Source organism: Perognathus longimembris, chromosome 4 (assembly GCF_023159225.1).
Source record: "Perognathus longimembris pacificus isolate PPM17 chromosome 4, ASM2315922v1, whole genome shotgun sequence".
Classification (NCBI taxonomy): Eukaryota; Metazoa; Chordata; class Mammalia; order Rodentia; family Heteromyidae; genus Perognathus; species Perognathus longimembris.
The window spans coordinates 22,475,613-22,491,651 of record NC_063164.1 but is presented as its reverse complement, the minus strand read 5'-3'; the positions used below and the strand labels follow the sequence as shown (position 1 = coordinate 22,491,651).

The 16,039-nt window shown below is 40.9% G+C and overlaps 1 protein-coding gene across 4 annotated transcripts in view; it reads left to right on the top strand.

Annotated features, from left to right (window-relative positions):
- The first annotated feature begins 944 nt into the window (after nucleotides 1-944).
- Nucleotides 945-16,039, top strand: part of Unc80 (unc-80 homolog, NALCN channel complex subunit) — a 171,891-nt gene continuing 156,796 nt past the window's right edge. For 3 of the 4 annotated variants that reach the window (XM_048344837.1, XM_048344835.1, XM_048344836.1), the window contains exons 1-6: nucleotides 962-1,064; nucleotides 2,058-2,106; nucleotides 5,269-5,425; nucleotides 6,554-6,855; nucleotides 14,310-14,433; nucleotides 15,832-15,905. In XM_048344837.1, the coding sequence (XP_048200794.1) occupies nucleotides 973-1,064; nucleotides 2,058-2,106; nucleotides 5,269-5,425; nucleotides 6,554-6,855; nucleotides 14,310-14,433; nucleotides 15,832-15,905 (798 nt within the window). In that variant the 5' untranslated portion in view covers nucleotides 962-972. Of the gene's footprint in view, nucleotides 1,065-2,057; nucleotides 2,107-5,268; nucleotides 5,426-6,553; nucleotides 6,856-14,309; nucleotides 14,434-15,831; nucleotides 15,906-16,039 lie in introns of all 4 variants that reach the window. The other variant, XM_048344834.1, reaches the window with a different exon arrangement.

The following is a 16,039-nucleotide window of genomic DNA, read 5'->3' as shown; positions in this document are numbered from 1 at the left end:
AAAAAAATAAGACAACTATAAACTCCACAGGCATTTGTCTCTTACAAGCCGAGAAAAATGGCAGATGACACTGGGGTGAATAGGATCACGGAGGTGGCATGATTCAGATGTTCTTTCTCAATTTGTAACGACCGGATGCCCCACTGGTGGGGGTGGGGTGGAGGGAGTAATGTGTCTCTGCTTTGACCAAACAAGCAAGGTTAACTTCTGTGGTTACCATCTTAGAATAAAGTCTCTAGTCGGAGAACTGTCAGGCTTCCTCTCACTAGCCAACCTTGCCTTCCGCACCGTTCTCGGGGTTTCTCCCTGCTGACCCCCAGGTGGACTCCTGACCTCTTTCTGGGCTAGAGGTGCGAATGATGCCAGAGTTCCTGGCGGCTCTGCGGCTCTCCAAAGCTCCTCCTCCGCAGACAGTCCTTGGGGCTGCAGAGGTTAGGCAGCAGGACTGGGGTGCACTCGTGGGGTGCGGCGCGTGTGTGTCTCTGGGGGTGGGGGAGGTAAGCCGGACCCGGAGTGCAGAAGAGGCCACGCTGGCAGGGGCCCGGCGTGCGCGTGCCATGCGGCGCGTGGACTCTCGGGGCCACCCCCCTGCTGCTGCTCGTCCAGCCCCCCGCTCGCCCCTGGGGCCGGGCCGCCCGGCGCGGGCCGCTGTCCACAGTGGGAGGTGCTGAAAGCAGGGAGCGGGCGCGGGGGCGCCGAGGCGGCCAGCTGCTCGGCGCGGCCCCCTCCCCGGCCCGCGGCTCCTGCAGCCCTGCCCGCCTCCCGCAGCCATGTTCCACGCGCGGGGACGGGTGGGGGAAGGGGCGAGAGACGGGGGAGCGGGGCGGAGAGAGGCGGCCCTGCCTCGGGGAAGGAGGGGATGAGAGTTGGGGGGAGCGGCGGGAGGAGGAGGAGGAGGAAGCGGTGGTGGTGGCGGCGGCTAGCGAGGACCCGCCGCTGGGTCCTGCGGGAGGACTCCCGGGAGCCACCATCATGGTGAAGAGGAAGAGCTCCGAGGGCCCGGAGCAGGACAGCGGCCGCGGCATCCCCCTGCCCATCCAGACCTTCCTGTGGAGGCAAACCAGGTGAGGGGCGCCGAGGGCGCGCGGCGGGCCGCCCGGGGCTGCCCGCGGTCCCCGGGGCCGCCACCTCCAGCGCCGCCGCGGAGGCCGAGCTGCAGCTCGCAGCTCCCCTCTCTGGGGCTGGGCAAACGAGCCCTCCGCAGCCGCTGCAAAACACGCATTCCAACCCAATATGCCCCTGAAGTTTGACGCCACGCAGATTGGCAGTTTGGGGAATAAATATCTACATTATTAAGGGGGTGGGAGGGCAGGGAGCCTGAGAGGAGGGGGGCGGGGAGCGAGGGAAGATGATTATGATGACTGGTTGAGCTCCGGAGTCCAATTCCCCCTCCATCTCCTGCTGTCATTCCCGCCCGGTGACCTGTTGTTTTTGCAGCTCCAGCTTGGCGAATATCGGCTATGCCCACTTGTTAACCATTTTTACTCGGATTCGGCCAGCGTCATCTTCCCCCAGTTAAAACTGTCCCCTCCATCCCCCCCCCCCCCAACCCAACCAGGAAGAATAATATTCGATAACAGATTGCTTCCCCCTCAGGACAAGATTGATAAGATTGATGGGTCCCTGTTCCAATACATTCGTAGCAGAAAAGCTTTTCTTCTTTTTATTTTGGAGCGTTTGCAGATAAGGAAATCGATGGTAGCAATTTTGGTCCACAGCTGTATTCATCTCTCAGGTTTTAATATGACTGCACACAGGAGTAACGCACCACTTCTCGCCATAGGCGATGTAGCATCTGGTTAGGTGAAAGTCCTCAAAATAGTAGTGAATTTTTTTTTTTCAAATGGGAGATTTGCCCATCTTTTTCATGTATGTAATTGAACGTGTAAAAAGCAAACGTCGTCAGCTGTTCAACACTTGCCCATTAACAAACTATAAGGAAATGTGAGATTTGAGTTTCATAGCACCATGTCTCAGCCATTGAAAAATATGTCATAAGGATGCTGTCACAATAATTTTGCTCATGTTTATAACAAAAATCTCTATTGGCTTTTCAGTGCATTTTTGAGGCCTAAACTGGGGAAGCAATATGAAGCCTCTTGTGTGGTATGTGATTTTCACCATTTAATGATTATTTCTGTATTCTGCCTAGTAATTTGAACCCAAAGAAAGACTTAATCATATTGATGTGTGTGGTAATTCTCTGGGAAAATATTATCAAACCCCTACTGTGTGCCAGGTACAATTCTACTGTTGGGAGAGAAAAACTAAAATAACAGCATTTACAGTTGGGGGGGGAGGGTGGACAGGCCTCCAACAAATATGTACAGAAAACATGCAATGAGCCAGATGGCGATAAGTGTTATGGAGAAAAATTAAGCAACAAAGGACATTAGGAAGCCCTGTGGTGGGGAGTGTTTTATAAGTAGTGGGTAGATAAGGTTTAATTACTAATGTGATGCTTGAGCAAAGACACTGGAAGGGAGAAAGGGAAGAGCAAAGGACGGCAGGGCAAAAGGCCTTAGTGGGAGGAGACTGGGTAGGAGAAAAGAGGGTAGAAAGATAAAGGAACCACATGGTAGAGGACCTTCAGTGCTAGTGTGGAAAGTCAAATTCTTAACAAAATGGAGACTATCAGTAGACATTCATAAATTGAGTACTTAAGAGCTACTTGAACAACATATACAATTCTGTACTTTCATGTGTTATCTACATTCCGCAAGCCTGGAAGGGAATAGAGTAAAATAATTATGAAAATGGCATTGTTAATAATTATTCAATATAAAGTGCACTTTATCCTGAAGTTCTAAGACAATCCTATTTTGCAAATTTATTAAGACATGAAATTATGAAGAAAAATTGAGATGGATTTTTTAGCAGCCTTCGATGAAATCCAAAACTCCCACATTAAGTGTCTGACAATGTAAATGTTGAAAGATACTCAGTTGGAGATTGACACCAATATTTACAAATTCCTAAATGGATAACCTTCTGATAAAGAGCTTTGAAAATGTGTAAGAACCACAAACTATGGCAGAATCCAACTGGAGAATTACACACATACACACACACACACGTGATAAAGTAGAAATTTGTTAAGTCTCTGTCCTTCAGAAGTGCCACAGGGGTATATTTAGAAAATAAATTTCTTAATCGACCAATGGACTATCTTGTACCTAACTCATTGGAATAATTTGTTGATTCTTGCCATCTCTAAACCTTCCATAAGCTTAAAATAACGGTGGCCTTTCTCTGTTCTTGGCAAAGATATGTCTGACATTTCTAATGTAGACACAAAGTATCAAGCAGCTAAGTTACATGTATAGATGGATAGGTGGATAGATAGGGAGTAAGGAATATTGATATAAATCTAGAAAACAATTTCCAGAGTTTAAAGTATTTTGAGAAAGTACAGTATTAATATAAAAACAATGACATTAACTACCCTGAACTCACTGAGATTTTAAGATTGGTAACTCATCCTCTTCCATGTTTCTTAGTGTCCAACATACACTTTGCTTAATGATTTTGCAGATACATGAGGACTCTGAAATTTTAAATATTCAGATCTGTATGTCCATCACATCTAAAGGTCTTCTTTAGTTTCTTTTTTTAAAAGTAGATTATATCTCTGATTATACTCTGTATTAAAACCTCAGAGTACCTTTCATTTGTGAAGGTGAACTTTTTAATTTTCCTTTTTGGAGTAAAAATTCAAGTAGTTCTCATTGAATATTCTCTGTAGCAAGTAATGCTTTTTTAAATTTAATTTTATTGTCAAGGTGATGTACAAAGGAGTTACAGTTACATACTTAAGACACATTTCTTGTCATACTTGTTACCCCCTTACTCATTTTCCCCCTTCCTCTTTCCCCACCCCCCCAAGTTATACAGTTTATTTCCAACTTGTAATAGTTGTGTCATTGTTGTATTAGTTCACCCTTTATCACCATTTTGATGTTCCCCTTCCCTTGCCTAATTCAGATAAAAGTATATACAATACCCAAGGTACCGAAGTCAAATACAGTGCAACAGGGGATAAACCATAGGAAAGAAAAAAAACTTCACATAGTACATTAAAAATAACAACTTCAACAAATACCTGAATAATCTCCATTATAATTAAAACACTTAGGACCTGTATTACAGTCCTTCTATACCATAGTCACACAAATTTCTTGACCATGGAGGGAATCAAGTACTAATCATGTCCTTACAAGTTGAATCTTCAATTCTTTCCTTCTAGTATTTTATCTTCTCTTCCCCCCAATAAGGTAGTGCTACTTTCCACCCTAATAAAAGAAAAAATGAAAACAAACCAACAAACAACCAAGTGAGTAGGTCAAACTTTTTTTTTTTTTTTAACACATTTCCTTCTCTGTAAGAATCCCTGGAAAGGACAGATGTGATAAAGAGAAAGCAAGGATGGTTTCTTCTCCTTCTCTCCCTCTTCCCCCTATCTCTTTGTATCCAGCAGTTCTTTTAAAGTGTTTTTCCATGGTTCTAGGCACAAAATTAAGAAATATTTTTTTCGGATTATTACTAGCACATGGAATAAATCAGGGACCCTGAACTCAGGCTTCATGAATGGCTGACATTCACGAGTTGTAGCTTAGTAAACACCTGTTGAACATGTTGACATAAATTCTTTCAAGACACTTTCACACACTTCCCCTATTTTAGTTGCATCTTCTGTTCTGATGGTGCCTTGGGATGACTCAGCAACATTTCACAAAATATCATATTCAAAAAAATCTCTTGAGGTTAAATGTGTTTCTCTTTTCTTTGTTAGTTGAAGCTTATTTTGACAAAAATAAAGATCACTTAATAGTTCAAACCATATATTTTGGACCAAAAGCCCATAAATGAGGCCAAGTATGGCAGCACATACCTATATTCTTAACTATCTCAGGAAACTGAGATAGGAGGATTGAGGTCCGAGGGGCTGGCCCAGGCAAAAGTGTGAGACCCTACTAAAAAATAAACTGAAAGTGAAAGGAGTACCTGTCTATGAAGTATGACGTCCTGAGTTCAGTCTGCAGGACTGCCAAAAACCAAACCAAACCCAACCAAAACAACAGCTTGCAAACAGTCACATATGTTCACTGCACGTTGAACATATGCATGTGAGCATATGCATGTGATATAGTAATTGTGCATCCTAAAGACTTTGGTCCAGTAATTTGCATCTTTTTTTAGATACATAGTGCTTTGATGTTCATTTCTTAGCAATCATTATCTTCTTTTCCCTTTCTTTTTAATGCGCAGTCCTTTGAGCGAGTGTTGGTAGAAAACAAGCTGCATGGCCTCTCTCCAGCCCTTTCGGAGGCCATCCAGAGTATTTCCAGATGGGAGCTGGTGCAAGCAGCGCTTCCTCACGTCCTCCACTGCACTGCAACCCTGCTTTCAAACAGGAACAAGCTAGGTGGGTGCTTCTGTGTCACATGTTAGTTGTATGTCCTTGTCCTTTATGTCCAACACTCTTGAGAATGACAGGTACTGAGTACTAACCAGTACTGTTCCATGTTTTGTACTGTACCCATGTTCTCATGTAATTCTCACATGTGTTCCCTCACATACATCGGTACCAGAATCTTTTCTATTTACCATTGAAGGAAGTGATTTTCTTGTTTTGATTTTTTTCTGGTGCCAGTCCTGGGGCTTGAACTCAGGTGCCTAAGTGCTATGACTGGACATTTTTTTTCTCAAAGTTAGTGCTCTACCACTGGAGCCACAGCTCCACTTCCAGCTGTTTGGTGGTTAATTTGAAATAAAAAATAGACTTCCATGACAGGACTGGCTTTGAGTCTTGATCTCAAATCTTAGTTTCTTGAGTAGCTGGGATTCCAGGCATGAGTCATCTACTGGCACCCAGTTATTTTTGCAAGTAATATGTGAAACTTTAAAATATTAGAGGTTAGCTAAAGACACTCACCTTCCTCTGGTGAGTTCCAGGGGTGGGACTCTGCCTTTCCAATTTCTAGGGAACTTTACAACTTTCCCCAGCTTTTTCATAGTAATGACAGTGTGTGTGTGTGTGTGTGTGTGTGTGTGTGTGTGTGTGTATAATTTTGTGAATTGTCATTTTCACTTTGAAATATGTCATACCTATAGCTATTTATCCCAAGCTAAAAAACATACTTTTCATCTCCTTCCTCCCCCACTCCTCACTTTTGCCTCTGTTCAAATGCTAGCTTTATCGAGGGACTTTTCCAGGTCATGTAATCTAAAATAGAAGTTGCTGTCTTCAGAGCCTATACTTTTAACCCTGGTGCTGCCTATCTGGGACTCTACTGGGGATCAAAGTGATGAAATGTGATTCATGCAGGTTCTATCTCTACCACAGTGTGCTAGCCTGACAAGATTGTAGCCAGTACGAAAACCGCAATAAGCAAGGACATCTGGCAGCAGGGCTTGTTAGAAATGCAGAGGGCTGCTTGGGTCCCCTAGGGAGTTGAACCACAGGGCACAGCGAAGGTGTTCTTCTCATGCCACCTTTATTGGTCTGGTCACATGGTTGACCTTTTCCTGGCTGTGTGATTGTCTCATGCAGGCCATCAGGATAAGCTGGGTGTGGCTGAGACAAAACTTCTTCACACTTTGCACTGGATGCTCCTGGAGGCTCCCCAGGACTGCAACAGTGAGCGGTTTGGGGGCACAGACAGAGGCTCCAGCTGGGGTGGCAGCAGCAGTGCTTTCATCCACCAAGTTGAAAACCAGGGATCTCCAGGACAGCCTTGCCAAAGCAGCACCAATGATGAGGAGGAGAACAACCGAAGGAAGATCTTCCAGAACTCCATGGCTACTGTGGAGCTCTTTGTGTTTCTGTTTGCTCCTCTGGTACATAGGATCAAGGTAAGCAGGAAGCCAGTTGGATTGGGGTGGGATGGAGATAAGGTATGGGTGGGACTCAAATGGTATTTATACATTGACTTGTTCATATCTTTGTATGATCTCCCACCAAGGACAGAAAGTCTAACTTTTCATGTTACATGGCTGAACATTAGTTCAAATTTATCCTTTACTTAATCATTTCTCATAGCCTCAGGACAAACCTCAATGAATGGAACCTGGTGGATAAGGTCAAGAATGATCTAGGGCCTAAATCGTTTCTTTTTTTTTTTTTTTTTTTTTTTTTTTTTTTTTTTTTTGCCAGTCCTGGGCCTTGGACTCAGGGCCTGAGCACTGTCCCTGGCTTCTTCCCGCTCAAGGCTAGCACTCTGCCACTTGAGCCACAGCGCCGCTTCTGGCCATTTTCTGTATATGTGGTGCTGGGGAATCGAACCTAGGGCCTCGTGTATCCGAGGCAGGCACTCTTGCCACTAGGCTATATCCCCAGCCCCCTAAATCGTTTCTTGATTTATCAACTGCTAATCCCTACTGGCCACCTCCTGAACTTGGAAATCTTTAGAAGCATTCACTGAAAATGCTCTTGCTGTCTGCACCACCTTCCTCCCCCTCCTCATTTCCTATAACATCTGTCAATGTCATTGTTTCCATGAAGCTTTTATTCTAGCCTGCCCCATGTAGCAACTGCCTCTGCTTTTACAGCATTCTTGTACTACCTCTATTATAACATAGGGTCTAGAGCAGAAATTTCCAATTTTTATGTCCTATGGACTTCCTGACAGCTACAGCTGAAGTATTGTAGTTTAAAATATTTTAAACTAGAAAACACGGGACTCCAAGAAACCAACATTCTTGGTTTTTTTTTTTTTTTTTTTTGGCCAGTCCTGGGCCTTGGACTCAGGGCCTGAGCACTGTCCCTGGCTTCTTCCCGCTCAAGGCTAGCACTCTGCCACTTGAGCCACAGCGCCGCTTCTGGCCGTTTCCTGTATATGTGGTGCTGGGGAATGGAACCTAGGGCCTCGTGTATCCGAGGCAGGCACTCTTGCCACTAGGCTATATCCCCAGCCCCCAACATTCTTAAAACATCATTATATCCATCTACATTTGGATCTAGAAAAGGCAATAAAAGTTGAAATCAGTTAGCTAACACTTCGAAGATGTGTGACCCTGATGACGTTCCCTAAACATTTTGATCTTTAATTGCATCCTGCTGTGGATATATTTTATTATATGAAGACACATAATACTGTGTTCCTTCTAACTGCTAAAACAAGAGTTAAAAGAGTAATATGCTCAAATGATCTTTAGTAGAATTTTATTACCTTAATGAATAAATATTCAAACTAGTGTGTGTGTGTGTAGTTGTGTAGCCATTAACAATCACAATAAGTTGGGGAAGAGACTGATGAGATGTTTTACCCTATTTTACTTTCCTTAAAATTACTTTCTGTTGACTTTGTCCCATTGCTGAGAGGACTGGACTTGGAACTACCTGTGAATTCTCAAAATGCAACTCATTTCCTGACAACATAATCTCCAGTTCTGTCTGTTTTCCTCATTCTTCATATGTCTGCTTACCTTCATCTCATTTACTTGTTTCTTGTTCAACAGCCTTTAGGCTATCTGGAATATCTCATTTTCAAACTCTATAAGCCCATTTTTATTTTGAACTAGTTTTTCCTTTTACTTGAAACATTTACTTCTACTCTCTATCCTATATTTTAACATGGCCACATCTATCTCATCAGTTTACCCACAACACAAATGTCAGCACCTCAGAAATATCTTCTGTGACTACTTTTGTGCAACAGGTACCTTATTCTGTTTGTTTTCCACTTTAGAATCAGGCTCTCAGTAAGTATTTGATGACTGATTCACTATAAAACCTATGTTATTACCAAGAGTGGATCCAAGTACTAAGTAAAACAACAATTATAACTAAGTCCATTGTCCTTAAGATGAAGGGCCAGATGAAAGACTGCCTAAAACAGCCAATAACAATGTCTACAAATATCTGTGTTGGAATTAGATAAGCCTGTACTTTTATTTGAAAGATATGACCTCAAAGTTCACGTTTTGGAAACAAATGACGTTTCCAGTGTCTGTGGCTTCCTACTATGTGACATTGAACAATTAATTCCTTTAAGCCCCAGATTTTTCAAGTATTAATTGGACATAAGAATAAATGTATGGTATATTATAAGGATTAAACAAGTTATACCACTCAGATACATAGAAAGCCATTAACAAAAGTTAGTTGATTTTGATGGTGGTGTTTTATTGCAGTCAGTACACACAGTACACACATTACACACTGTTAGAGAGGCAGCAAGATCTTCTTTCAGGAAAAACTGCATATGTTTGGAAAGCTCACTGAAGATGTCCAAGTTTTACATGTGGTCTGGTAATAGAGTACTTATGAAATCAGAAAACCTACACTAAACACTGCACAATGATTGATGATTGGTAAGTTATTATTAGCTGTATTACTAGCATAGGTACTGTTTTTTAAAATCATTTTTCCATTAGTATGAGTTAAAAATTGTTCCAAATGCAATAGAGAATACAAGCATTGAATCAATAAATTCTCCTCAAGGCTTTTTCATTTGAGAGAGATATATACTTTTCTTCCCAATGTTCCTTGGGAACATATAATCTGCAAGTCACAATTTCTCTGCCTTGGCATTTTTAATATTTGGTACCATATAATTATTGTGGGACATTGGCCCATGCATTGTAGAATATTTGGTACTCTGTCCTCTTGCTACCAGATGCTAGTAACATATTCGCCTCCCTGAGTTGAAACCACCACACATGTGCCTACAGGTCATCAAATGTTTCCTGATGGGTGAGTGGAAGGATACCATCCCTGATTGAAAACTAGTACCATAAATGGCCTACTGAGCATCAGACTACTTAGGAGCCTATCTTCCTATCTTTCCATGTGAAGTACCTCTCACCAGTACTATTAATGCCCTTTTCTCTTCAAACTCTAACCTCAGATCAAGACCAAAGTTCAACATTCTGTCCCAACCATAGAAATCTGTGTGCTGCTAGGGAAACCATAAAACCCTCCAGACTTGAGGCTCTCTGAAATATAATTTCCACTTCCAATGTGCTGCTCATCTGCCCGTCCTTCTCTTAGTCTTACTCCAGCAGTCCCCACCTGCACTCACACAGACAGTATTGCAGGTTGCACCTCATGTACAAAATTAGGAAGCCAACGTTCAATAGACATGAGGCCAGGCCTCAACAGCACTCACCTTCCATTTACTCCTCATCTCAAGCACTTGTTTCTGCTTGCCTCTGCTACAAGGCAGTAGCCATCTTTATTTTCGTCTTACCAAGGAAGAAGCCAAAGTTCAGAAGTGAGATTCTAACCCAAACGTTCTACACAGTTTTGACTTTCTACCAAAATTTCTGTCCCAGTGTTTTTCCATTAAAATCATAAATAATCTCTGAGTGATGAAAGCTAATCTCTGTTTCACAGTCCTCATTTCACAAGTCCTCAGCTTGATGTAAAACTACCATCATGCCTTCTTTTGGAAACTGTTTTCATAATGACAACACGCTCTACCTATTTTTACATCTCTAACCATTCCTGTTCCATCTCTTTTGAAACTTATCTTTGCCTGTGTCATTAATGTATTCTTATTTTTTTCTTTCTTGGAAGGGTTGGTCACATTTATCATTTGTGTCCTATGGCTTGAAGCCACTTCATTATCTTGATGCCAGAACCTTCTGTTGACTCTGGATCATATTTTCATGATTTTTAGATGATCTGTAGTTATCTTACACTTTACCTGGAGTGAGCCTTTGTCCATATCATCTGTATTTCAGATCATTCATACAAACTCAAACTTCCTTTACTTACTCCTTCATCCTTCCCTGCATATTCTATTAATTAGTGTCCTATTTATTCTGTATCCTAAAATGTTCTCCAATTTATCATCTTTTCACCATTCCTATTTGCTACCTTAACCCAAGCTTTTGTCACAGCTTACTTGGATGCCTTATTTTCTGCTTTGGTAAATGGTCTCCCTGTGTATCTCATAAAATCCATTGCCAATATTGAAATAGTCTCTCTGGAGTGTAGATCTTACCATGTCACTATCATGCTCAAAATAATTTATTCATTTCTCATCATACAGAGGATAAAACACTAAGCCCTTGGTCTAATATACTGAGTTGTCTACAGCATGTCTGACTCCTTCTTCTGTCTATGAGCTCCAGATGTTTGGGTTCTACCCAAGATGACAAGAAGCTTTTTCCTCATATACTTGTCTGGAATGCCCTCTTATTCAATCTGTCAGCCTAGAATATTCCTATCCATGCTTTTAAACTTCATTCAAGACCCACTTTCATCTATTTCCATGATACCTTAGAGACAGCTTTATTGTTACACCTTGTTTATTGCCGTATTTTTATCTATATCTCCCACTACATTCTGGTTTGAAAGTGACATATACTAACATAGTATCTGTATAGTAGGTACTTCATTAATATTTGCTGAGTGAATTCACTAATTAGCAAATAAGTCCAAGTGACTCATCTAATGGAAGATAGTGTATTATTAGATACATATTTTTCTACATGTTTCATTTAAAAGTAGCTTAAGTCACATTAAAGCAATAATCTGAAAATTCTATAAAACATGTCATTAATTTTAGACTAACTTTAATTTTATTAGTGAGAAATCATTTGTATTTCCTAAACTAAGGGACATTTTAAAATATGGTGGCAATATTCCTATTTTATAACATCTCCTTATTCCTTCTTACTCTGTGATGGGCACTACTACTAGAGAAATAAGAAGAAATAAGATTGCAAAGGGAAGTAAACAAAATTACAATGATAATTTATTTAATATAAGTGACTAGTAAATAAATGCATTTAGAATTGTTTCAGTGAGTTATGGATATAGACCATGAGTGAAAGCAGGGAAAGCACCTGAAACATGGTAATAAGAGATTCAAACAGTGTTTACAACTTCTGGATTTTGTTAGACTACCTACTCCAAAAATGAATGTTCAAAAATATCTTCCCCATGTATTGGGTTTTATATGTTGTAATGCATTGAATGCTCCATGAAAGGAGAATCTAGGAGAGAAATTAAGGTCCCAGAGGTCATACATTGCCCAACTGACAAATCGTTTCAAAGCAATACAGCAACCCAAGAGGAGCCATAGGTACTCAAAGTATTCAAGTCTGAAGATTGCCTGGAGTTAGTTGGCATTATTTAGGGGAAATGGGCATGTGTTCATCTAGAAAACAATCCAGTATGGATGCTCAGGGGAAATGTCTGGAAGAAAATCTCTCTGTTCATTCTGAAAAAATATATACTTTTAATGCAGTCAAGAATATACCAAAATGAAGACAGCAACTGGCTGTGCATGATAAAAAAAAAAAAAAAGCAAGTGTTAGAGGCCAGGATTTTAGTTCAAGAGAATTTAATGTTTTCTGGTGTCACTTTGATTGGGGTTTTCCTTGTGCTTGGATTACTTATGAGAAACATGGAAAAGGATTGAGTCAGAAACTAAGAAATCATTTAAAAAAACCAGGTCAATTGAATTTTGGCTTCCTGCCTTTCTTGAGGCAAATCTGATAGGCTTTGTTCAACCTTAATTCCCTGCTTTCTGGAGAGTAACATACAGATTTCCCATGTCCATTTTATGGGATTTTGCATGATTGGCACCTCACCTTCCAGATATTCTTGTCTAGCTGCTTACTCACTTTTCTTCATCTTTCCCAGCTTTATTAATGACAATGTCAAAAATCGCTGACACTTTTCTTTATCATACTCACATAACTTCTTCAGTCTTTTTTGTGTGTTTATTCTTGACTTTAGGAACACACTTTAATAGCTTTTTCTTGATATGCTATGTAAACTTAGGGCGTTTTTGTAGGGGGAGGGGGCATCATGGGGCTTGAACTCAGGGCCTAGGTGTTATCCTTGAGTTCTTTTGCTCTAGGCTGGTGCTCTACCACTTTGAGCCACAGTGACACTTTCAGTTTTCCGGCAGTTAATTGGAGATGAGTCTCATTGGATTTTCATACCCAGGCTGGCTTTGAACTGGAATCCTCAGATCTCAGTCTTTTGAGAAGCAAGGATTACAGGCATGAGCCACCAGCACCTGGCTAGGGCATTTTAATTTTAATTGTGACCTTCTCTTAGAAGAATTGACCTGGAATCTCCTTCATTCCATTTAGCTCTTTACTCAAAGGTTGTCTACTCACTATGTTTTTCCATGGCCCTCCTGTCTCAGAAGTCAATACCTTGTCCCCAAACACCCCCTTACCTATGTAACATCGCCTTTGCATTGAGCAGGGACTCTTGTGTGTGTGCTTTATTACCTTCTCTATTTGGGAACCCAAAATAGTGACCAAGCATATTGTGTGCTCTTTCTATATTTGTGGAAAATATGTGGGATGGATTTGACCAAATGCTTTGTGAGCTGTCCTAATATGTCCTATGATACTCACTAAGGGAAAGTTTAGCAAAGTTCGAGGACACTCTGATTTAATAGGACTGTGTAGTGAGTATTGGGCACCCTGTTTTAAAACTGATTACAGTAATGTAAGTCAGCATTGCAAGCTACTGTCCCAGGTGAGTTCCTGGGTCCCCATGGTGTTTGCTAATCAGTGACTGTACTGTACACTGTGACTTCCCACCATTTACAAGGCTGAAGTGTTTAAAATGCCATCTCACAATGGACCTCTACCACACAGTACTGCATTTTAAAAACCTGAGACTCTCTAAATGTAGCAAGGAAGCAGAGAATGTGTTTCTGAAAGAGACTTTCAATTGTAGATAAATTGCATGGACATGAGTTGGAAAGGCAGCCCAATACCACAGCTGTTTATTGGAAATCTATTGTGCATGTAATTCCTAATGCTGTCTTAAGTGCTGTCATGATACTGGGAGCTGAGAGGAAATGAGGATGCCTGATCTATCCATGTATTCAAGGAATTACGCATCATTATGAGAAAAGCTCTACAAAATAACACTATGAAGCACCAAACTCAATTCCATGAAATTCGAGAATGAGAGATGCACTTGAGAACAGAAAGTCACAATAGCCAGTCTCAGAGGATATTGCATTATGAGGAAGAAATAAGGACAATTAAATAATTAAGAGGCATGATAAAGTAAGCATGAATGAAGAGTTCTGCCAAGACTCTTGCAATAAGCAGGTCTCAATTACAGCCAACACGAAACAATAATTTGGGTATTCTATGCTTTACACAAAGCTACATTTTGACTAATTACTCATTCCACATAAAGCAGTTAGTTTGATATCTGTGGTAATTGCAGTGATAACTTAAGTCATTGGTTTACTCGGGCAAGACTTATGTGGCTTATGAAAGAAGGTGGAACAGATAATCTGAAAATAACCTGTGAATGATGACTCACTGACCGGCAGAAGGCAGGTACTGAACATGATCTTTTCTGTCTCCAGGAATCTGACCTCACCTTCCGGCTGGCCAGTGGGCTTGTTATATGGCAGCCTATGTGGGAGCATAGACAGCCCGAAGTCTCTGGCTTCACAGCATTGGTCAAGCCCATGAGGAACATTATTACAGGTTTGTAACTCAGACACCCAGTGGAGTTGCATTAGCAGATTCCTTCACACACACATGAGTGGCTTAGGTACAAGGGCTTATTCACATGAAGAGAAACAGCAAACCAGGCACACGTGCTTTTCTGTGATGTGATTTTAGGTTAAGACATTTAAATGTCTATATCTCAGAGGTGGCACTGTGGCTCAAGTGGTAGAGTGCTAGCCTTAAGCAAAAGAAGCTCAGGGATAGCGCCCAGGCCCTGAGTTCAAGACCTCAGGACTGGCAATGCATATATATGTATTTGTACATATGTACATGTGTATGTACATATGTACATACATATACACATACATATATACATACATATACATATAAACACAAATACATATATACATACATATATATGAATATATGCAGGATTATTGTGAGTTATGGGGTAAAACAGCTTATGTTAAAACAGCTTAAAAGAATGTCTGGCAACAATGAATGAATGAACATTAGCTATTGTAACTATTAGTTCATCATCATGGTGGATGGAGTAGAGTTCCTTTAACAAGTCATTGTAGTGCCTTGTTGTTATCACAGCATTTCACTTCAGTTGTGGTTTTAGTGAGGGAGTCATATTGCTAAATTATAGTAAGAGAGTGACAGGATAGATTGGAATGCATACTGTAGGTGCATATTTCACTCCAAATCTATGTGTTGCTGCATATGTAACCTAACTTACCTATTCCACCAGTGGAAAATGGAGATAATAATGCTACTTGAAAAGCTCATTCCTCTTTTGAAAGAATATATTTGTCACCATTTGCATGTTATCAAATATATGACCAGAGTCTAGTATCAGTAGCTCATAACTGTTACCCTAGATTCTCCAGATCCTGAGACCTTGATTGCAGATCAAGATCAACCTAGACAGAAGAGTCTACACAAGAGTCCATCTCCAAAATAGCAAGCAAAAGCTGGGCTGGGGGCCTGGCTCATGTCATAGTGCACAACTGAGCTAGTGTGAGCCTTTCATTAAAAATATAAATATAAGTGAATCAGTATAAATAAATGAATACATATTGATATGACACTTCCTGATTACATATATTTCTTAGTGTATTACATGCCTTGCAAGTTATAGGATAAAAAATGGATGTAACAACTTGTTGCTATGTGTAACCCTCCCCTGAGTATCCTCCCATGCTGAGTAGATGTTATCTATTTTTAGCTACTGAGTCATACTGAAGAGATAAATAACTACCCTTTTCACTGAGAAATGCTAAGATTTTTCAACAATCTCTGTCATTAAGTGTCTTCTTTCTGTATGATGATGGTGACCTATTAATGAGAATTTTTAATTGAAAGTGAAATAAGCTCATGAAATAATGTGAACCTATAGTCTTGGTGATGGAATGCCTCTCATTTATGCAGCCAAGAGAAGTTCTCCTATCAACAGTCAAAGTCAGACCTGTGAATCACCAAATCAAGACACAAGACACCAAGAGGTTAGTTTGTTGAAATTATGAGAAAAGGGAAGAGAGAAACTCCTTCATATAGTGTGGTGTGAAGCATAAGACATGAGTTCTAGATCCATACTACCATGCTTAAAACCTTCTCCCCCTCCCTGAACATACATTTA